Below are 24,845 nucleotides of genomic sequence, written 5' to 3'. Positions count from 1 at the left end.
TCACTGATTTCCCAAACAAATCAGACATATTTTGGGGACTGATGTCTGTGTGCAGCTCGGTGCAGCTGGACTATTGGGCCTTGGTGGAGGTATGCGCTCTACTGAAGGCTATTCTATTCGCATATATTTTCATAGATACAGTGAAAGGGAGACAGTAAAGTTGAACCTGTGGTATGTGTCCCAACTATTCGGTTATCGAGTCCCCCCCCCCCTGGTTAATGTAGATTTCACACCAGAAGATGAAGAACAAGCGTCTTTGCTAGATTCAGACCGATGCAATTGTCATTTTTCCATTCAGTTCCCGTTATATAGAGATTATGCACTTGAGCGTTCATGGGTTTGTTGGTCTTAAAATGAAGTGTGGTAATGTGCATTGCTATTATGAGGCAGTGGAAAGCGATTCTGACAACAAAAGTCTAATGTTATTTTATCTGTGATAGCAAAATACTTCTACATGTGTTGATTCGCATCGTACGGACACTCTGCTCGTGGGCAAAGTGAAAGTTCCTCCACTAAGTAGCCCTTTCTCTTACTACCTAGCATATTCACAGTTTAGATATGAATCTGCCATAGTGCACAAGAGCTTTTAACGGGAATCTTTATTGCATGTTACGCCCAAAACACACCCATGATTAATGAAGACACTAAGTACAACCTCTTGAATCATAAGTCTGGCGCTGCGATCTTCTGCCCTGTCGTTAAACTAGCAAAACTGGATTAGCATACGTCCTGAATGTACTCACGGCATTTGCTTTTCTCCGCGCACTTAGACCGTTACAACAGAGCCGAGTAAACTTCACATCACAAATTCACTTTGTGTAAATTTATTGTCAGACAAGTTACTCTGTTTTTTAAGTCCCCATAAAAAGGAAACATATGTGCAAACTGCTCATTACCAATTCAAAATAATGTATTCCATAGCAACTCCTGACAGTTTCAGTATAATTGATATGTTGCACTACTTAAAGGTTTTAATACACCTTTTATCTCCTTGCTCTGACTATGTCTGAGGAGTATCTTCAGTATTTTGCCTTGAAGGGCACCTTCAGGTTACTGCATGTGAGGCTGATTGAGTTCTTGGCCTTTGTGTCCATCCTTTATGATTTATGTTTTAATGGTTATGTTTAAGCAATTTGAAACACTTTGTTAATGTCAGGGAAAGATTGTGGTCCTGGTTAAAAAGTATATGCACAGTGATATTTTTTTCCCAAGAATTTCACCAAAATTACAGCCAAAAAGTGTTTTGGATTCATTTCATTAATTACAGTTTGAAGTGTATGGGCGGGCACATTGACTGGGACTGACAGAGTTTAAGAAAGACATCCGTGCAGGTAAGATTTGAAACATCAGTTTTTTCATTCTATTGTGTTTTTTTTCTTTTGTGGTCCTCAAGGTGATGATAACATGTGCACAGTAACGTTGCACGTGTGCACTACACACGTGTACACAAGCACACAGTGGACGGGACTAACCTGCTCTATAAGCCATTACTTCACTCCACCACAATTCGTAATTCTGTTGTATCGCGAAAACGAGTAATACTTAATTTAGGAGTAATATTAAGGGTAATCTGCTATAATAAACAAAATCGCTATACATGTTACTATTGAATGTACAATGCCACTCAATTACAATTAATTATGGTATCCATTTCTCGATGAGGCATATCGCCTTGCTCGGCTTCTCAGCAACTCAACAGAGGCTTAATCATGCTGCTGCGGCCACAATACACAGGGTGTGAACAGAGTGTGTGAGACAAGAAAAACACAATTAAAAAGTGTCATTAGATGATTGTAGCCCTGAAAAATGAAGACTAATAACTCAGCCTTCAGTGAGCCTCCGACCGACACTGTTACTGTAATTGCTCCACACATGCATACATCATTAAAGGTCAGGGATCAACGACATCAGGACAAACACGACACGACCCGTCTGGATGTGACAGTCACTCCGGTTCATCGGGTGCAGTAAACAGAATGACAAATATGTATTTTCAGCTCCTGCTAAGCTCTAAGCAGGCTTTGTTTTCTCCTCCCTCTCTCTATCCTCTCATCTCTGCCGCCTTTCTCCACTTTTATTTGAGCTAAATCTGAACGTATCAGAATAATGCCACAAGACATGTCAGCCAGTGGGAGAGAGAAACTGAGGACATTGTCGGAAATGATTGGAAATTCTCTTCTCCTCATCTGACTGCTCTTAGCGAGATCCACCAGATCCCCACATTTAAGGTGATAAATCTAAAAAAAAAAAAGTACTAATATGCTCCATCCATCAATGACCTGTCCAACCCGGTTTTTTTTACATACGAACTGTCTGAGCCTGTGTGTGTCCTTGATGCTCATGGCTCGTATTGTAGACATCATTGAACGAAGAAGCATGGGCCTGTGTTTTATTCAATTAAACCTCCCTAGGGGGCGCAGCAGCAAATGAACTGCAGCCTAACAAACTCCCACCTCCACACATCACTCTGCTAATCAGACAGCAGCCATGAGGCGCACACCCCACTTTGACAATTTCCTTCTCGCTACACGGAGCGCTGTGCATTATTGCCACCGTGCAAACAGAAATGTAGCCTGGCTTTGTTTGTGACAACCACAGATTAGTTTTCAAAACTAATTTAAAAATAAAATGTAGAGCCCATGCTTAGAAGTGAAGGCAGAGCGATGCTGTGGCAAAACTTGGTACATTATCAAAATGCTAAAAAGTTTTATATTATCATTTATATTATCTTATATATTTAGATAAACCCAATCCATGTGTTATTGATATCTAATTTTGCTTTTGGTTTAAACATTTTTCATCAAATTAAAATGTATTGATTTGTTTTCAAATAGTCCAAGGTCAACAGATCTCAACATGTAAGAAGCCATTGCAGATAAGAAGTGCTAATGGTGCAGCTACTGCATGAGGTCACATGTCACCAGATGGAACTGGGTGAACTCCTTCAATCCATGAAGATCTTTTGATACAATTAAAAGATCAAGAGGTTAATTTTTAGAAAGTATAAAGGCAAACCTCAGTTTTTTGCTCCTTGATATTTCTGTTTTTAGGATTTAAAAGAAAATTAAAAATACACATTTTCATGCAAATAGATTTCATCACAGACACAAACATCTAAGAGGGCGAAACCACACACTTTTCCATGACTCTAATGATTTTGCACTTGAGGAACATGTTTACTCCTCACTGAAGGAGATAACTACTACACAAACACACACACACACACACACACACATACGGACACACACACTCACACACACACACAGACAGAGCGGAGAAACTGCAGTAATAGCAGTGAAAGTATTTGGGTCTCCAGAGCAATGAAAGCCTCATTCACATGAGAGGCTCCATTAACCTCTGAATCTGCTGCCACAGTATTACATCCTCTTACACGACTACATTAACCAACTGTTTTGTGTTCTAGTGAGTGGCTGCTCATATACCGAGGACCATTATTTTGCAGTTTAAAGGCCCTGCATGCCCTGGTGTTTTTATTCCTTATTCTGGCTGATTAGAGCTGAGTTTATCCTGATGCTGGGTGGAGCCGTGCTGGCAGTCACCGAACTGTACGATCATGATAAAGGTTTAAATCTCCCTTTGACGTGGAGCTACAATCAAGACAAAATAACAGAAAATATTGTTTTTTTTCCCACCATGGTTGTATAGAAGCTTTAACGTGAGAAAACAATGTCCTGCTCAAGTGTGCACATCAAGGAAGCTTATTCAGCGACGGCAGCAGCTCCCACACTTCTCTGAGTAGCGCCAGATTTAACGCAGTGTGTGTGTGTGTGTGTGTGTGTGTGTGTGTGTGTGTGTGTGTGTGTGTGTGTGTGTGAGTGTGTATGTGTGCGTGCATACAGAGTGTGCGGCCCTGTGACAGTAGTGGGAGGAAGGAAGTCACACGCCATCTCATCTTCCATGAGCTTCTGTCCCTGAGGTTGACTGGTTACATAACTGATGCTAACACAGAACACTGGGCACCTCCAGGGAGGTCTGTTGCATGTAATTGTAGTCACATAACTGTACCTGCTGAGTGTGTGCGAACCCCATGGCTTACTTAATAATTAACATTCTATGATATTATTATATTATATACACAATCATAGTCCAGATACTTTGTGTTGCTCTTAAAATTTCATGTATGATGATTTTATTTTCTAAAAATGATGATTTACATCATAGGCCGAGTAGGTTTACTGGCCTTGTTATCAATTAAACATAATTATCTTATTTATTTATTCTTTTAAACCAAGCATATAAACTATTTCTCTGTTCCACAGTTAAAAGTTCCTCTCCTGACATTTATTAAACCACTAAAAACTCATCTCTGTGCCACAAAATGACATATTTAAAAGGCGCCCCCCCCCCCTCTAAAATAAAATCCCTTCATGGCCTTGAAAAGGTTTGGATGTAACTCTACACCTTTGCCTCATTTAGTATTCACAGATTTATGAATATGCAAAGTAGCCCCAGCTTTAAGCCCTCAGCTGCTCGCCTGCAGCCCCGACTCCGCTCGTCGAACACACAAACCTGCTGCTGCTTGTTTTCTGTTTTGTTTCAGTGGGCTGCACGACGGTGAGCAGTAATACTGGAGTCACACACGCAGAAAATAACTCAGAAAGATATAGAAATAGAGGATATATCGTACAGGGTTGCCAATACGAGTTGATGTGTCAGAATGATAATGTGCGTCATGTTTCACTCTCTACAATTATAGAGACATAATGGTCATAAATCACACAAGACCTTTGCTTGATTACGTTATTTAACAGTTCCGAATGTTTGAAAAACTTTGGTCCCGATCTCCAGCTCTGACTTAGCTAACTATAAATTAGCTTGCAAAATTCTGATGTTTAACTCACCCTCCTCCTCCACGTAAAAGATGGTCAAACCAAAGCCCGGCACCGCAAGTTGACGAGATTGGTTCCCTAAGTATGTGAATTATGGAACTCTGGCTGTCTGATTTGTCTTTTTCTTTTGACACTTCACTGGTACTCAGCAGTTCAAAGGTCAGCCAAAAGCATTGGCTGCTTATTTTGCTCAATAATATTTATTGTATCCTATAAAAACACCATTTGTATATTTTAACATTGGTAAAAAGTTAGTTTTCGTTAAAGGGGGTCGTTAGGAAGAAAAAAAAAGACTCAGACTAATCACCTGTTTAAGAGTAGACAGATATACCATCTAATGATATGGTTTTACAATGTAATCATACACACACATACATTTTAAATATTCTAACCCAACATTTAATCCCTGTTCTATATCAATAATCCTTCTCAAAGCCTTAACTATATAGTGACGTGATCCCCATCACCAGACAACAATGTTAAACTCCCTGTGGCAGATTGAGAAACTTTAGCTCTGATGCTACTCACAACTTGATCCTGAACTCTGGTCGTGCACGCCGATTACTGTTCACTGTAAATATCAAAATACAAGGACACGCACTATGTGGCAGGATTTTTAAGTCAAGAGTCTGTTTCTGAAAATATGACAGAGATCCAGCCGAGGCTCAGAAGGTGCTAATCTTTTCAAAACACTATGATCACCCTAATTATAGTGACACTCTCTCAATCACTGAGGCTGTAATAACACTATTCCTCTTCATCCCTCAGAGGCTTCCCTTCCTCTCCACCTCATCCTCTACTCACTCTCTCTCTTTGTCTCACAGACAGACAGAAACCAACACACACAGACACACACACACACACACAGACACACAGACACGCACACACAGACGGTGTGTGTGGGTCAGTGCAGCAGTGACAGCTGCAGACAGGAGCAGGGGTCAGCCGCACCCTGCTATTATCCCCGGAGTCCTGCTCTTTTTAAAGGCAGCGCTGGGGCACACAGAGTGACGGCTCATTGGAGGGCCTGCTGGGAGCTTACTAGCAGGTGAAGAGTCGGATGAGCCAGAGGGAGAAACCACACAAAGGGACACCGCGCAGGCACACTCACAAATACACACTTACACACCAGCAGACGCACGAATGCTGTCAGTCAGTCATGGGTAAAACAGGCAAGAAATAAAACCTGCAAACGCACGGGGGAGCACACACACACACACACAGCAATGCATGACTGCGTACACACGCACACACACACACACATGCTCAGTGTGGTAATAAGCCAGTCGTGCTCTCCAGGGATAGAGCCAGTGGCCACATAGTGGGAGAGAGGAAGCAGCTGTCTGCTGGAATACTTCCCCTCCTAGCACTGTAATTTCCTCCCAGAGGCACACCTGGGCCAGCACTCGTTCACACATATATACTGTATCTGTGTGTGTGTGTGTGTGCGATGTATACGTGAGAGTGTGTGCACCTGTTTTGTCTTTCGTGTACGTGTGCTTCTGCTCGGCTGAAAGCACGCCTGGTTATGCACTGATGCACACTGCTGATCCGAAGTGGATCCCTGCTGCCCAATATCACACTCAAATTATAGAAAATTACACGTTATTCTTTCCAGAAAACATATGTTTCGTTAAAAATGCAAGCTGTGAAGTATGGTGTATGGCGTATGGTGCCGCTGATCAGCTGACCTGAAATCAGCGACGGGAACGGCTGCCACAATGTGGCCAGAACTAAACAAACTGCTGATCTGAGACCAGTGCCTTGTTATAAACTGCTTTAATGTGTCGTGTTTGATGTGTAGTGTTTGAAGTATTTTAAAATCATTGTGTATAAGTCTTAACTGAGTAATTGTCAATTAACACATTCTTCGGAACACTATTTAAATTTATTCTGGGCTGCTATCTTTAGCTTCACAGCACATATTTAACGTTGAACCGCACTATAATGGTTCACAGAAGTTTATGTTTCCAGATTCTGAAACTTAGCCTGAGCCAAGCTTCAGGTTTTTCTTGCTATAAATGCTCAGCCCCAGGCAGGCGAGCCCTGGTGGATGACATTGTTTACATAGGCTAAACTGTGAAGGAGTTCCCCTCCAAGAAGTACTTATTTTCAACAGCAGACTAAACGCTCCTGAACTCATTCATACCAGAGGGCTTAGAGACAGACATCTTTGCTTCAGGGTGAAAAGCAAGACACTGCTGGAATGGGAATATGTTGCTTCGGGAACTGGGCTCGATACTTGAACAAATCACTAATCTGGCAAACTGTGAAGAGGGAATCTTTAGGAGTCAGATAATCCGACAGGTTAGGAACAAGTCAACAGTTTACTGAGGCTGCATGATTTAAATCATAAATCGGGAGGTGAGCACAACTGAAAAGTCAATGCACAGGAAAGTTGTGTGGACGGCAGAGTTTTTCATTTATAATTACTATAATGCAGTGTCTGTTCTACACATGCCATGTTTGGAATGGTCTGTGAAACGAAATTACTGTTCACGTGCGTCGGTTTCATCTAAGTTTGAATTTTTTACTTGAACGGTGTAATTTTTTCATATATCGCATGTCGAATGTGAATCTTCAGACCCAAGTTCAAAACTTTTCAAATTTTTCAATTCAGCTCGATATATTAAGCGTTGCAGCGACAAAACAAACGTTGTGCTTTCACTTGATTCTCTGGATGTGGCTGGCAGGTTGGAGATCAGCACCCGTGAATGTCTGTGTCAGTCCAATATGGTGAAATAAAAAACATTCTAATCATGAAAATGATCCGGTGGGAAAGATTTTATTGCCGCCAGTTGTCGACCACAACTGCAGTTTACCCGAGGACATCGAAGACATGTGCCAATTGCCTGTTAGCACGCTGCCCGGCCGCCACTGACTGCAAGGTGCTGTTTGCCTGTTAATTCACGTTTTATTAATATTGAATATTTTGCATGTCCAAATCGCACCAAATTCGACACTCGACTTCCTCGGGCCCTTAACGACACACAAGTCAAGTGTGATACGGATAAAGAGGAAGAGATGTGAGCCACAGACAGAGATTTCTGGTTGGTAGATAGAAGATATATACTGGTCACCTTTGTTTTCACGTCGGTTGGTCTCACTACTCCTGTTCTTTAAGACCTCATATACCTCAGACCCTATACCAAAGGACAAAGTTTAGAGGATGTTCTTGGCACAATCCCTTAAATAGGCCTTGGGTGACGTCAGAGGAATGTCACCTTCCGAGTGTTTTCAGGAGGCTATTTGGGATTCCAACAAGAGTCACGCTGTACTGCAAAGTGTCGGCTGCCCCCCCTACACTCTGAGGATGGGGCCGTCTATGAGTTGTGTACGTGTGTTTGCTCACATCTCTAAGTGCTTAAACACGAGTCTCCTCTTAAAACCTTGCACCGTTCGACTATCCTCGTGTCACACGGGCAGAGGCAGATGGGAACAAGACGGAAAAGTGAGGAGAGAGAGAGAGGTGGAGAGAGAGAGAGTGGGTTCTCGAGGGAGGCCCCTTCATTTTCCGGATGCGAGAGGCAGACATTAAGCTGCAGTGACTAGCACCGCTGGCCTCTGTCTGACCCTCTCCAACTTCCTCTCAGTCCAGGCTGATGCTGACGCGTCACAGTATCAGCGCCGTGTGATGAGGCTACAGCAACGACGACACAACACTGACCTAACAACTTCACGCCAGCCCGGGACAATAAAGCACAACCGAACAAAACATACGACAACAGCACAGGGCAGCAGCGCCTCAGGGGGGGTGAGACAAATCCAGGGTTTTGTGCAGACGCATCAGGTCCCGTGTAGCTGCCTCAGTCCTCCGCCCAGTGGCAGCCCACCACCTAATTGCAATCTCTTTGCCCCAGAGGCTGCAGGGAGCCTCTCTGACTTGAGAACAATGCAGCTGAAATGTCAATGAAAACAAGTCGGCTGCAAAGGACTATATTTTTGTATCATAAATCCATAGCTGACTGTATACGACAGCTCAGAACAGAGCAGATGGATACCAGGGAACCAAAACATGGCGTGAAGCAGCCAATAGTGCTGCTTCTTTAGTGCAGAAAAGAGAAACGTAAAAAAGAAAAAAAGATGATGCTGAAAACTGGTGACATTTAAGCGCAATATTAATATGAGATTTGAATAAAGGTAGCAGACTAGGTGAGGGGGATTATGGGAAAAAAGCCCTCTGGTAGTCCATCTGTCTGGGCATGTCTCAGTACCCTGGACACACAGCGCTGCACTAGCACACATACGCATGCTGGTGTGCACGCAGCTGGAGCAACACACCCACACAGACAGTCCAGTCTCCCAGGACAAAACACTAAACTCCACCTTCACCGTCCAGCCTCAGAAAATAAAAGAAACACACACACACACACATCTGCAGATGGCGGAGAGCGAGAGGAGAGTTTAGCTCGGTGAAGCTGGACACAGACGAGACGGGGACGGAAATAAAATTAGCAGAACAGAGAGAACATTCATCAATTCCAGAGATAAAAGAAGGAGATAAAATAAAATTGTAAGAGTGGAAGTGAAGACAGATTGAAGGATTGCGCTCCGTCCGCCGAGCGAAAAATGAATGGAAATCCTTCGTTTTCCATCGCCGCAGCGATTAATTGACAAATGTGCCACATTAATAATAAAGCTTGCTCTCTCCACTTAGGACATTGATTCACACCTCCTCAGCTTACGGTGTGAGAAGCCGATCAATCTTGCTCCGTCTTCATCTCTCTTTCTCTCCTTCTTGAGCTCCTCTATTACCTTGCTAAATATAACTTCCTTCCCTCTGTCTTTAGCCAGGAAATGAGTCCAACATTCAATAACTGGCTGTGGATTGAGCACGCTCGTGCAAAGGAGATCTCCAGAAATGATTGATTGATTACTAATTAATTCACAATTTCCCTGATTGATCTACGGTTGGGGAGTGATTGTCAGAGAAAAAAGAAAATAAGAGAAGGGGACAGGATATGGTTTGATTCGAGTGGAGGATGGAGGGAGGACAGAAGCTTCAGAAGAAGAAGGGGACGAGTGTAAAGGCAGGTGGATCTATACTTTGCTTCCTAAGTGTCCATGAGCTTGTAATATTACAGTGGCAATGATGTAACAACTGGAAGGTAAAAACCATATGTTTACATAACGCTGTGGTCGAGAATAACCGAGACGAAGGGACAAAAGGAAAAAGAGAAGAGAAAGAAAAAGAGAGATCCACATGAAATGCTGCAGGGAGCATGTCTGTCCGTCCGTCTGTCTGTCTGTCTGTCTGTCTGCCTGTGTAGCCTTGAAAATCCCAGCACTCAAATCCAGACAACCACAGAACTCATGCCCACGCCATACGCACAAACACATACAAACACTGTGGCCGCTCCTATCCTACGCTATTGATCTGCACCCCACTCTTCATTAGAAAGAAGGATTCAAAGGCAACAAGGAGCAGTGAGATGTATTGTGTGTGTGTGTGTGTGTCTGCATGTCTGTGTGCATTCAGCATGGGTGTGTGTGTGTTCACAAGTATAATGATCAAGGGAGTTGTGTAAGCTGAATGTGGTTACATCCTATATGTGTCTGAGTTTCCGTATAGTTTTTTTTTTCTTCCCAGGGTGTGTGTGTGTGTGTGTGTGTGTGTGTGTGTGTGTGTGTGTGTGTGTGTATGGATGTACTGCCAGGTATCAGTAACAGTGGGAGCAGATCTGTGTTACTCTAATGCAGTCTGTCCTCACTGGGTGTTCCTATGGAAACTCTCTCTCTCTCTCTCTCTCTCTCTCCCTGTATATTATTAGACATTCTTAAATCAACTGCTCAGAATAGGAAGACACATCTCATCTATTGAAACACGCTTGTTATGAAGCAGTCGACTTGCACCTGTAAAACACGGGAGACTCCGTTCTTTGAGAATATCTGCACTGCGAGGATTAGTTTGCGATGCAGACTCTGGCCGGGGTCACAAGTGATTGACTCTCGGGCATCGGATCAGTCACAGCGATCGCTTCTACAGACACAAGCCTGAGGCGCGCATTGCAGAAGTATTTTTCCCAGCATGCCAAGCTCTTGACAATACAACAGAAAATACGGAAAATACCATTTCCGAGGAATTTTTTCTTTTCTTATTTTTAAGCATGTACGATCTGCTCTTCTGTCTCATAAGTTGTTAAGTGGATGGGACGTGTTTCACAGTGTATTATACCACTGCTCCTCTACATCCTCTCTGTTCATGTACATTAAATGTTCCACTCAGGCTTTAGATTAATAAAAGATATGAACATGTGTTCCCATGTTTGTGTTACTGTGGGGAGTTGCTGAAACAGAGTAGAACCATAAAGGGCCTTCGAAGCTGGAGCATTTCTCTGTGAAATGTACGATTAAAAAGACAATTTCTTTGCTTAGGATTAAGGGTTTGAGTTAAAAATCAATAATAAATACATGGAGATTGCAAACTTCAAATTTGTGTTACTTCAGCTAAAAGATAAAGTCAAACAAAACCATGTGCGATAAATTCGTTTGATTAATTTGATTCAAGTGCAACCCCTCATCTCGTCCTCTGAGAAAATGTTTCATTATCAGTTTTAGAACTATTCACAGCCAGATTTGATTTTTCTAATTTCATTCTGAATAAATAAGTTTCCGACCGTAATACAAATGAAAACAGACGAAGAGATGAATTGTCGGGATGAAAATATGATTTTGCTTTTGTGATGACGTTCGCGTCTTGAGTATTAAAGCCTTTTTGAATACAAATTCTTCCCTCTAATCCGAGCGGATACCGGCTTCGTCAAGCACTAAACATTGCTTCCTTCTAAAATAATGTTCCCTCTTGTGGTTTGTTTGTTCATTTATTTCGTCTGTGGAGTGAAAGATTGAGGCAGGCGCGATGAGAAAAGCAAAGAGTCGGGCGATAGCTGTTAATTGTTAAAGCAGTGGATGAATCTAAAAGAGGAGGGTGTTACCAATTCTCACTAGAAAATTAGTGCGGCGACAGGAGGATGTGTCTGAGTGCGTGTGGGTGTAATCTTTTTGACAGCAGGGTACGCTCACACTGTGCCTCACAGTGTTTTCATACAATAGTGAGATATGATTATATAATCAGGTGTGCATGAGGGAACAATGCTTTAATACTCGTGTGAGCTTTATTTTGAGGAGGAGACCTGCACGGAATTAACAGGAGAAAACAAATGAAGCTGGCGAAAAGTCAAAACCAGCAAGACCTGAATTAAAAATCTTTCATTTTCATGTTGGTTCATCAGGAACTTTAAGTTGAAATGAAGTGTGCCTGTGTAGCATCCTGGGAAGGGTGTGTGAATGCGGAGCGGGGCACAGTGCGAGCCGCAGACTGACCTCTGGCGTGGAAGTCTGCCGCCTCGCTGTCGATGGGCGCCTTCTTCACAGCTGAGGAGCGATAGACGATGTGCGTCCTTCCTCCTCCTCCCTGCGCCTCCTCTTCTATGACTCCATCGCCCCTCTCCACCGGCTCGATAAAAAACTCCTCTTGCTCCGTCCTGATCATTCCGGCCTGAAAGAGAGCGGAGAAAATTAATTGGATGACACGACAGAGCGAGTAGGTAACCACATATAGTAACACCAAGCTGCTGGTCCTCCCTTGTTTTCCCCTCACTCCCTAATTTGAAGAAAGAAACACCCCATTGCTTGACTCCATTGCGGTGCTTGGGGGGGGGGCATGCTGGGAGAAGGAGGGGACAGCAGTGATCCCTCCTGGGGTCCTGAGGAACGCCAGAGTGACACCTGACATCACAAATGGCCAACACAAGAGCAGGAGATGAGACTGTCCCACTCCCATCCTGAACTAACACATTCTGTCAGGTAATTCCCCAAGTCCACCTTGCACACACACACACACACACACACACACACGCACACACGCACACACGCACACACGCAAACTCACAGGAAGGAGAGAGGAGGAAGCCTGAAAGCGTTGGAGAGGAGTAAAGGAGCGTGCATAGAGAACACACACAAGAAAAGGGAGTTGCGTGCACATACACAGGGAAAACAGGCTCTGGGAAAATTGCCCGTCACTCTCCCTTATTCTATCTGTCTGTTTAAGACAACTGGTAATTACCAAGGCAACGCGCTGCTGTAGGGGGAAGCCATGGGGGAGAACACACAGAGAGGCTTTGGAGAGGACGAGCGCAAAAGAAAAGAGAGGGATAAATGAAGAAGAGAGAAAACATCGATATGATCAGTGACTCGTCTGGGTCTCCCTCTGCTCTGACAGGAGATGGAAGGGAGGATGAGCAGGCTGAAGAGAGGAGAGTCAGCTGATGATAAAAATGTAAAAAATACCGTCTGCGTTACAAAAGAATGTGTGATGAAAAGCGCACTGCACAGGGTTGTCAGGAAAGAAATCGTCGTTCGAAAAAACTTTATTTCAGGGATTCTGCAGGTTTCAACAGGTTCAATTTAGGACTTGTGAAAACCATAATGAAGGAAATTTAAGACCTACGTAGAGTTCAACCCCAATATTTCTTTCCCCTAATATTTAAGAATAAGTCCCTAATATCTTATCGTATTTAAGACTTTTTAAGGCCTAAAATTCAGATTATTACATTTTAGAATTTGTAATATCCTGTGGAATCCCTGCCAATGTCAACATATTTTTGTATTTTTGTGAAATGTTTTTTCTTCATCCAAGCTGAGCGATTCAAACTGGTGCTTTTAATGTCTTATGGGTGTAAAACCCTCGAAGAAAAACTGGAAAAACCCAATTAGGAAGTATAACACATCCACCAAGTTGACAACATGAAGATATGTGCAACTAAAACAAGTAAATAGACAGACACCATTGTCAACAGCTGAACACAATAAAGGATTCTGGGGTCTATTGGATTTTCAGTGTAAACTACAGATGTTCCAATACCACTGTTCTCTTCCCAGTACTTATTCTGATACCTGGACTTTGTATATTGACTGATATGAGTACTGATCCGACACCAGTGTATTTAAAAAACACAATTATATACTCGCTGCAGTATTTCCTGCAGTATTAGAGACATTTCTGATGCTGGTGTCTGCATGTCCTCTCTCTCCTGTAAACAACCTGCCCAGCACCAAACAGGTGGTGAATGTAGTGACACATTGGAACACTTAAGAGCAGCTTAAGTACTTAAGTTGTTGTGTGGCCAGAACCACAACTCTAAATGAATGATGTTATTTGACACATCAACACGTTTCTGCCCCCCCCCCCAAAAAAAAGAAATTCAGTTACTCCAGGTTTAAGGACGAATGCTGGATGGATACAGACGCATCACAAATAATGGAATTACACAATCATAATGTTAAACGTTTTGAAAAAAAGTAAGAGCTAGATTATTGTTTATTGTTTCCCAGGAAAACTTGTCCTTGTTTTTTGAGAGTTTTGTCGAACTTGACAGAGCTGTTTTATTTGGTTTCACTTTTCGAAGCACATCTCTTGATGCGACTATCAGGTGAATGTGTTTCTCTCATTTTGCCAGTGTTTTATTTATCAGACTTGTGTTCCCTTACTGGTGCCTGTGGTGTCAAACTGTTGAAGGTATTTTTTCATTTTGCTTGTCCCATCTGTTTTGCAGTGATTTCTGAGTGTGTGCAAATCTGTGCCGATTTGAAATAAAATCGAGTGGATTAAAATGTGGTTTGTAGCTGAGATTCATAATGTGGCTTTAGCTGTAAGGTTTGCTTTAATTTAAGGGGACTGTCGGGCCTTGGCGGAGGAATGCTCCTCACTGAGTGCTATTGTAGTTACATAATGAAAAGACACAGATATCAAGTATTGATATCAGTTATTAAATCATTTGAGCTCTAAATAAAATGGAGTTTCAGACCTTGCATTTTCCTTGAATATCCCACTGAGGCTGATTTAAAAGAAACTGCATATTAACAAAAGTGGCCACTGAAAAAATAAAAAGCTCCTCTCTTCTTTACTCTCGTCCTCTCCCATACCCTCCTCCTCCTCTCTCTCCCTCTGTCAGTCTGAGGCTTTGGTCCCAGAAGGATGTGGACAAGCCGCTGACCTGCCCTCTCTCTCTCTCTCTCTCTCTCTCTCTCTCTCTCTCTCTCTCTCTCTCTCTCTCTCTCTCTCTCTCTCTCTCTCCACCTCTCCCTCTTCTCATCCCTCCATTTCCCGGAGCCGTGGTGCAGCATTCCGATCGCGGCTGATGGGTCTGCGATGGTGCATGCGTTCCCACCCCAGAATACCAAGCAGAGGAGAGAGGAGAGCTGTGTCAAAGAAAAAAGATGACATGCGGGACTGGGAGACGTGGTCGGATCGATCAGACCCAGCGTACAGGGGGTGGAGGGTTGCAGAGAGGGGAAGGTGTGAGCGGGCGGAGGAGCTGGACACGTCCTTAGGAGAAAAAAATCCTGATGTGAATTAAGCATCAAAGCTTCTTCACACATTTCCATAGTGAGAGGCATCGTAGGAGGGGATTACAAGGAGGCTCGACCAAACACCATGTCCAGAGCACTGAGAGAAATTCAGACTCATCACAGCAAACTGGCATCTGTTATGAGTTGGGTTATACAAAGACATTTAGGGCTCAGGGCCAATAGTAATGAGCTATCGATTAAGACCAACCACATTGTTGGAAGTTTCTGACGTTTAACTAATATACATAAGTGGTAGGAAATAACCCAAAAATTTACTTTAAATCTATTTTTTTAATCAGAAAGGGTCGAGGCCCAACAGTCCTCTTGAATTAGATCCAGCTCACATACTTAAAATCAGTAGTTTTTGCATTATGCTGCTAAGTGCTAACTAAAACATGACTTCCATGGCAGAGATACTGTAACTATGCATGTGTCTAAACACAAACTCAGAAACTACTAAAAAACTAAACCTGTATGGTTGTCAATGTCTGGGAACTTGGTGAGTTTTGACGACTCTGAGAAAAGCAGGTTATCATTTGTCGTAAATTGCTTCATCTGGGGAATTGAGAATAAAATGTATAGTGCAACAATTCAAATAGTGTTGGAATCTATTCAAAAACCTACTCTTTGTTTGTAGGTGAAGAATATTCATGTTATGTTATATCTTCTATGAATGGCCACACACTCACGCTGCAGAGTAACGCAGGACATGAAAGTATCTCATGATTTTCCGTTCACCAGCTACTAAAAGAAATTCTTCAGTCTGTTTCAGAGAATGTAACTGGAAGCTCTTTTCTTATTACAGTGAAGTCATGGTGCTCCTTGCGCTGATGAGCCTGACGATGTCTAACAAGGTTTGATGAGTTAAAATTTAGTGAATTAGACCTGCTACCCTCGTGAGACATTTCAATCTGTCAGCTTCCTGCATCTTATTGTCTCGTTGTCACCTGCAGTGATTGTAACTAGTTTAAACTGGTAATTGCACTGCAGTGTCTCTTTCTTTATTTCTGCACATATTGTAAACATGTGTATTTATTTTATTATATATATTATTATCAGAATATTATTTTTACTTCACACAGGAAGTATCACTGCACATCTGAAAAGGTCATGGCTGAGTATTTTCTCCATACACACACATACACACACACAAACTAGTACGTGGGCTCCACCCTTATATTCAGTCAGGCTGCATCAAATTGCACACACTCATACAGTATATCAGTCCTTTTTATCATCAAGATCCATGAATTATTCCCTGGGAAATCAGTGAAAATGTCAGAGACACCAGCGTTAAAGAAAGTGAAACACATTTGTCCGCATCTGTCTCAAGATTTTCTGGGTTCTTCCTCGGCCTATGTCCTTTCCTTACACCACGTTTCATAGAAATCTGTTCAGTAGTGTCTGTGTAATCGTACTGACAAATAAAACAAATAGACATGTCTGATAACCTTCTCAGCGAAGATACCAATCCACTGACCTTGTAGTGGGGAGTTTAAACAGTTATCTTCCTGCAGTACCTTGGCCCACTGAAAAGTAAAAGGACCATAAATTGCCTGGAGAAACTGGTCTATATTTTCTAAGAAGGAATGAAACGACTCCACTACTTATATGGCTAGAAATACCGTCTTAGGGATGATTGGAAATAAAACTCCATCATTAGGAATAATGAGAGAAATTACATCCAAGAAATGTATCATCAAGATTAAAGCAGGGGGAGAATAATCGCACATTCTGCACAGAGCAACCTGCACCAGTCCCACATGCTCACAACTCAACGTATATAATTAGGGTGTCATTATTCTCATGGCCACTGCGATGGCGACATGAACCACAACCCTCCCTTAAGAGACCCGGGGCCCATCTGCAGTCTCCAGATCCGGATCCTACACATCCAGTGTCCAGTTACAACACGGGGACCCTCGGCGTTTGCAGAGCTCTATTTGAAGACGTGAGCGGAGAGTAACACGAGTCCTGGGTAAGTGTCCTGTGGGGCACGTGAGAAAGTGGAGTAGAAGAAAGGCGGTGCTGGAGTGGAGGAGCGGATGTTGTGGTGACGATCAAAGTCGCACCCGGTCGGGGCCGTTCAGCTCTGTCCAGTGCAGCCAGTCTCTGTGTGTGTGTGTGTGTGTTTGATCTGGTGTCACTATGTGTGTGTTTGATGTGATTCATAACCCTGCTACTGCTGCCTCACTTCACACACAGTGGCACACATGCATCCACAGGCAGCCAGTCAGGGCAGACACAGTCGCACAAACACACACATCCCCACACAAATACAGCTTTGATAGTGACTCACTCACACTGTGTAACCCTCCAATTCATTCACCCTTTGAGTCACAAGAAAAATCAGGCTTACACAATAGTAAAGCTGATTTGAAAAATTCGACACACTTCAGAGGGAGAGATTAAAAGGACACGTCACCGCGCGGGTATAAGCACTGTTTTATTTAATCACATCAGCAGCAAATTGCACCTTTATGGTCCCCCGCCAAGCTCGGAGAAAGCCACGTTTTTGTGTTTGGATTATGAATATGGGCTCTGGCAAAAAAAACAAAAGTAGATTTATATGAAATTTATGAAGGCGGCACGAAGCAAAGCTATTTTAAACATTCAGGGAAGCTAAACATATAAGACATTTATGACCCTTGGCAAACCTTTCCTCTCTGCGGCTTCGCTCTCACAGGAGAAAGAAAGGTGGGGAGCAGCAGGAAGCCGGACGACGGAGAGAGAACCGCAAACACGGTTCGAGTGTTAAGAAAGACTCATTAAGTGAATTAAATTATTTGTCTTGCGTCCTGAAGAGTGAGGCGAGTACCTAATCGAGGATATGCAAGGAGGGGCGACCGATGCAGCAAACAAAACTGATCAAACACAGGGAAGGAGGGAGGCCTTGTCATACTTAAACCTTCTCCTGCCCCCCCCGCCCGACTGTCCTCTGTCAGCTGCACAAACACTGACACACACATATTCAGGCCCACAGACGATGACAGGGTTGCGTGTGTGTCTGTGTGCGTGAGTAGAAGCCTGATGCCTGTGTGATCTTGGCCGTGCACGACATAGCGATGCGGGCCCATCCCTGTCGCGCAGCTCAGCTCATTACGCAGAGTGGTCTCTAAAAATGGTGACTGGGAAAAAAAAACAATACAGTAAGCACACACCTATATGACCTAGAGTCGTGCAGCTCGGTCCCAGTCACCCTCTGCTTTCTCCACCTCATTTGCAAATTGTTCATCTTTGACCTACATTTTTTTTTTATCACAGCATGTCAGAGAATGAACACACACACACACACACACACACACACACACACACACACACGTCTGGGTCGTTTCACATTTTAACTCTCATCTCAGGCCCTTAAGGAAGACGGCGACCTATCCAGACCTGGACCTATAACCGATAAATCATTTAGAATAGTCCAATTCTGACGGAGCGTTTCTATTTTAACCGGAGCGACTTTTCTGGGCTTTACGTCACTGGTTTAGCAGCCCAGGAAACTCGCAGACCAATTGCATACGTTGTAAATCATCTCACGTGATGCCACTCAGCCAATCACATCTGTGAATTCCGATGAGCATAGACAGTGATAACTGAGACAAGTAAGAAAAGAAAAAGAAAAGAAAAAGCCCCTTGCTCGAAAAAGAGAAAAATGGTGAAAAGAGAAAAAGGACAAACTGAGTAACACTGTTTTTTAAATCGAGCTCTTTATTTAATCAAAAAAATAAGCTTTCTGTTATGTACTTTATCTTTCTCTTAGTATTATTAAAGTAATTGATATAATGTAATATAGAGAACTTATCTATAATCCCTCTGGTTCAATAAAAACTGATGCTATAGACATTATGGTGTTCTATCGGGACCTCTCAGAATATGAATTGATTACTGCTGCCCTAAGAAAGGATGGGGGGGAGAGACCACATGAAACTGGGAAGACCCTCTGTGAGCCCCCCCAAATGTCAAAGTTATCTCCAGTAAGATTGTCCATCTCATGAGTCCGACCCCTTTCTGTCCTCATGAGCTATTTTCACTCTACCCTCCATCCTTGATGCCATATAATCTGTTTATCCATCGCTTTCTGCTCTACTCTTTTCTTTTCCATCTCTCCTTCATCTTTTCTTACAAGTCCATGAGTGCTCCATACTCAGTCGGGGTGAGGACGGGGTCAGGTGTTAGAAAAAAAGAAGATAGACAAAAGGCAACAGAGCACTGCCCATATTATTTAAACAGACAATTGGATGGTGAGCCTAAGAATAGCTGTAGTAAGACAAACCTGGTTAGCCTGACCACATGATGTGTGGAAATGTTGGTTCAGCGCGAGACGCTTGACACAGACAGAAATACAGTTGCTGACAGTCTGGCAGATAGACTGAGAGACACAGTGCCAGCCAGACAGGCGGTTGGTTTAAAGGAGGCTGCCTCAATATTCCGTTCTCGCTTTCTCTTTCTCTCTTTTTCTCTCCCAATTCCTGTTGTTATTCATCAGGACAGAAGCTCCCTCCCTCTGTTTTCTGTCCAAACAGAGATTATGAATCAGCAGTATGAGGAAGGGAGAAGCAGAGGAAATGGAGACAGAATGAGCAGAGGAGTTAAAACTGAAGAAATGTGTGATGACCAGCAGGGGAGAGGTGATACAAGAAAGGAAGCAGTAGGTTTAAAAAAACAAAAACAAGACAAATTGAAAGTGAAATGAGAATTAAGATTATACAGTTAGAGAAAAGAAAAATAGACAACAAGAGTTGAATGAATTATATGGAGAGAAGTTTAAAGCAAACAAAGGGGGTAAATATTTACGAAAAAGAGATGGTAATTTTCTCCATAATCAGCTCAACACTGGAACAAAACAAAAAGTCCTCCTCCACCTCCTCCTCCATCACTGTTCCTCCCTCTGTCTCACTCCTCTCGTTCGTTCCTCTCAGCAGTCTGACAGCTTTACACAGCCAAAAGGCTCTTGGCCGGGCCAACGTGGAGGAAAGTGTGGGAAATGCTTACAAGATCCACTCCACACTTGGTCTGCTCTCTTTTCTCTTCGCAGGGTGGCTCAGGTATTAGCAGAGGGCCCGTGCTTTTGTAAAGAGGGGTGGGGCAGGTTTGCTGGAGAGGCCCAGAGGCTCTACAATATAAAAACTGATATACTGTTGATTAAACTATAGTCCAACCGCACAATCACGAGCTGCTGTTTCTGATCTTGTTTTACGTTCACATCATCGCTCATGTCAAAGTGCCATTGTGGAAAGCTCAGGACTACAAACAGACGATGGGCCAGTGCACCAGAGGCAAACCCCTGAGGAAATGCACGTTATCGGGCTAACTGCTGGTTTAAAACATGGAAATCTTCATTTTAGCTTTTGCGAAATTTGGGAAGAAGCGGATTTCCATGATAAAAGTGTTGGAACATATGTAGGATTCTGTCTAAATTTGTACTACGTTCACTTTAGCATCACATATTATCGCAGCATTATCTTTCTACTACTTTCAGACATGAACTGAACTCAAGATAATCTCCCGACGTTCTCCGATGAGCCTGTATGTGAGAACGTCAGAATGAGAGGGTCTGGGCTTCTTCCAGAGATTTTCCCACCAGCCCTCTCGTAAAAAGGGAGAATGTCGAATGCAACAGACGCAAAACTGAACACATCAAAAAGAAAACAAAAATCTCCGGATAAAAATGCACTCCCCTACACGTAGAAGACACACACGAAGATGTCAAGAGAGCTTTTGGTGATGTTTTAACTCCATCTCACGTTCTTCCTGAGCGGTACGTTTGCTTATTGTCATGGAGATCAGACTGATAAGGCTGATACATATAGATTAAAATGAATTGTAGTACGACAAATTCATTCCCTTTTATTTCTTCTAAAACCATCGTGAATCTGTGCAGTAAAATAACAGCCCAATTGGTTTGTAAGTGAGAAGACTGACACGTTTTAGACGACTACAGCTTAATCTTTACAGATCTTTAGCTTTTGTGTAGTCCCTGCCATCACTGTGTTCTTGCCAACACTTACTCTCAGACACACACACACACACACACACACACAGACACACACAAAGCACCGGCCAAGCACCCATCAACCCCTCTTACCGGCCCAGCCCAGCCATCGATCAGTGTGTGTGTGTGTGTGTGTTGGTTTGTGTGTGTGTGTGTGTGTGTGTGTGTGTGTGTGTGTGTGTGTGTGTGTGTGTGTGTGTGTGTGTGCGGGCTTCCGGATTGATAAATGACCCCGATTAGTGGCGACTGACCGCTCTGTGATTGCAATCTAAGTGCAGCAGAACAGCTGTTCCCAGAGCAGTGTTGTCTCCAGCAGTGTGTGTTTAATATAACAGCACTTTTAATGAATTACAAGCCAACCACAGGCCTGGGATCTGCCTGTCCAGTAATAATTACACTGCTACACCTGGAAACGTTAGCAGGACATGTTATCTATATCATACAAATATTCCAAAATGAAGAATCCGGTGTAATTTCTAACAGAATAGCATATTTAGATCTCTGCTTATTTGCTCCACTACAGTTGTTTGGATATGCTTTTAATTTGAATTGTTGGACTGTGGATAAACGATGTTTGTCTGAACAAGAGTCTGCGATAAAACACAATAAAGCTGTTTATTTCTTCTCACTTTGAAGAGATCCCTCTGTCTTACTTACTGGTCACTCCCCTTCGTCACTCTTCCACCCACCCTCCTGACCCTCTCTCTTGCTCTCTCTCTCTCTCTCTCTCTCTCTCTCTCTCTCTCTCTCTCTCTCTCTCTCTCTCTCTCACACGCACACACAGTCATGCATCCATGACTTCCGAGGATATTACATTGACTTACCTTCATTTAAAGGATACTAAGTCTTACCTAAATACTTGTCTAACCCTAACAGTTAACCTAACCTTAGCCTAACCTTTAATCATATGTCCACCTTAAAATGTAATGATTTACATAACTAGCTCTTTTTCCGATGAGGACATCAAGTCCTTATAATGTGACTGTAACCGGATTTAGGTCCCCACAACGTGAGTATTACCTGGGCTACACACACACACACGCACACACAGATCCACACCCATCCTCATCCTTATCTCTACTCTATCTCTTTATCTCCACATCTATTGGATATACCTGTAACCTAGCAACAGAGCACAGCGAAGACCCTCCCCCTACCTGCTCGTTGCACTGACTGCTGAACCTGACAGCCAATCAAACAGTCTCAGGGCGGCAACACGAGCCAATCAAATGTTTGCTGGAACAGGGAGTTGCCCCCCCTCTGCCCTCCACGCTTTTTGACCCCACATATGGGCAAACGAAACGCGGATGTCCATGCACATGCACATGTAACGCATGCTTTTCGCACACAGCACCACACTACACGCTTGCACACTACACACACACACACACACAGTCTCTTGAGGCCACCAGGAGAGATCAGAGGATCTCACTGACTTGCCTGTTGAATTCATAACAACCAATCCTTCATTAGCAGAAAAAGCTACCTGTGGAAACATATTACACGTGTGAGTGTGTGGTTGTGTAACTGTTGATTACAAAAATGCAAAATGCACTTCCATGATGACATGCATCATTTTGCTCAAGGCCTGCAGAAAATGCAGAACATGAACAACGTGCACAAGATGAAGCTGGGTGAAGTGTATTTTTATATGGGAACAAGCTCTCTGTGTATTGTCAGGTGATATTTCTTCTCTGTGGGAAAGAGTTACCAACATCACGCCTGATCAAATGTGTCCTCTGTGCTGGTCTGTCTCTCTGACCACTGCCCACTACATCTCCATTTATTGCTCTCTGCGTGTGACGATGAATGAAATGTGCGATGGTGAAAGAGTGTGACTCACGCAGTCACACCCGATGTACGCTTGTGGTAAATAATAATAATAAACAAATCAACGTGTGCCTGTCCACTGGCTTTAGTGATGCTATGTGCCTAAATAACATCAAGTCGTGTTGTGTTTAAAACCTCAGTGACTCCATCAAACGGAAATCTGTTCCCTTGTTTTTTTGTAATTTTGCAAAGAACCAAATACACGCACAGGGGTAAAAATCTGTAATTATTATTTGTGATTCTGCTTCCTCCAGACATTGTTTTGCACTTATTTCGTTCATATTTAGGTTTATTATTGCCACAAAATGAATGAATAAAGGAATGAATACATAAATAAATAAATTATAGTAATATAATGAAAAAATCATTCACTTCTGTTATGCTGAAACAACAAACTTACACATCTTTATACTACAAACACTCAACTTACTCATGGATGAAAGTTGTCAGTATTTAAGTATTGAAGTGCAATCGGAACAACAAACTTTGGTATTTACTGTCTTAAATATATTTCATCTTTTCACAAAAACATATTAATGGGTCAATAACTACGGCCTCCGACTGGTATTCCAAGAATTCCAGGTATAAAATCTGTGAAGATTACCAGTGTGTGTGTGTGTGTGTGTGTGTGTGTGTGTGTCGGTAGAGTGCTGATGAGTCTAGGAGATGAAATGAGTCCAAACTGGGCAGTTCTGTAAATTGACAGTGCTTTTTCCATGTCTTCATGTCCTCAAAAATGGGACACTCCCCCAATAATGTGACAATCCTAGTTTTTTGTTACAACCTCTAATTTCAATTATTTCCACTTTGTTCTTTTGTTTTTTTCTGAATTCAGCCACAAAATTGTCCAAAAAGTAAAAAAAAAAGAATGATAATTGAGCATTTAGCATTTAACACCGTGATTGGCTGAGAGAAAAATCTATATTCAGCGACTACAGCGGGGTTTTTCCACACACTACATATAAAAAGTTTAACACTCTTTTCTGTAAAATCAGAGTCAATAAAGGTCATCACGTAAAAACCCGTAGTCACATCACAGCACGCTCTATGAAATTCCGTATGCATGAGGTGAGCGCGCCACCGCCAGAGGCCGACACTGTGATGTTCCCGGCCCGTAGGAACTTGGTGGGCAGCAGGGTCTGTGTGGTGGGCAGAACAGAGAGAGGTTTACAGAGACGGAGGGGTGGGGGTGGGGGCGAGGCAGAATGTGTGTGGGAGAGAAAAAACACTAAACAGAAGGTGAGGCGAGACAACTGAGTGGGGGGGCCATGAGACTGAGATGTACTCGGAAGGGGGGTATGTGTGTGCGTTTGTATGTGTACATGGGGATTATGTAGGAGATATTGCATAAGCGCAGGTGTCAGCAGGTGCATGCAAGCACTAATACAAAGTGGTGCATTGGCATCTATGTGTGCGTGTGTGTGTGTGTGTGTGTGTGTGTGTGTGTGTGTGTGTGTGTGTGTGTGTGTGTGTGTGTGTGTGTGTGCCTAAGGACAATACTGCTCCCTCATTACCAAACTGTTTCCTCCAGTGCAGCACTAATGAGGAGCCTCACCGTCACCATGGTAATCAAGGTCAAGCCTAGGCCAAAAAACACACACACACGCACAATCACACACACACACACGCAGACTAACACGGTGTGCATGTGCTTACGTGTGCACATCTGGAATAGGTGACACATTTACAACATGTCGCTTCACTTTTGTATGGATTTACCCACAGGAAAGAAGGAGGAAGACCATGGCAAAAGCAAAGAGGCGGAGTTTTGACGGATCCCACATGATGCACACAGTTTCAAAGGAATGATGTGGGTGTGATGT

The 24,845-nt window shown here is 43.0% G+C and overlaps 1 protein-coding gene across 2 annotated transcripts in view; it reads right to left on the bottom strand.

The window, feature by feature from the left end:
* Nucleotides 1-24,845, bottom strand: part of LOC118112375 (A disintegrin and metalloproteinase with thrombospondin motifs 2) — a 113,383-nt gene that overhangs the window by 50,351 nt on the left and 38,187 nt on the right. For both annotated transcript variants that reach the window (XM_035161631.2, XM_035161632.2), the window contains exon 3: nt 12,174-12,348. In XM_035161631.2, the coding sequence (XP_035017522.2) occupies nt 12,174-12,348 (175 nt within the window). The remainder of the gene's footprint in view (nt 1-12,173; nt 12,349-24,845) is intronic.

Source organism: Hippoglossus stenolepis, chromosome 7 (genome assembly GCF_022539355.2).
Source record: "Hippoglossus stenolepis isolate QCI-W04-F060 chromosome 7, HSTE1.2, whole genome shotgun sequence".
NCBI lineage: Eukaryota > Metazoa > Chordata > Actinopteri > Pleuronectiformes > Pleuronectidae > Hippoglossus > Hippoglossus stenolepis.
The sequence above is the reverse complement of the archived record's forward strand: the minus strand, read 5'-3'. Positions and strand labels throughout refer to the sequence as shown.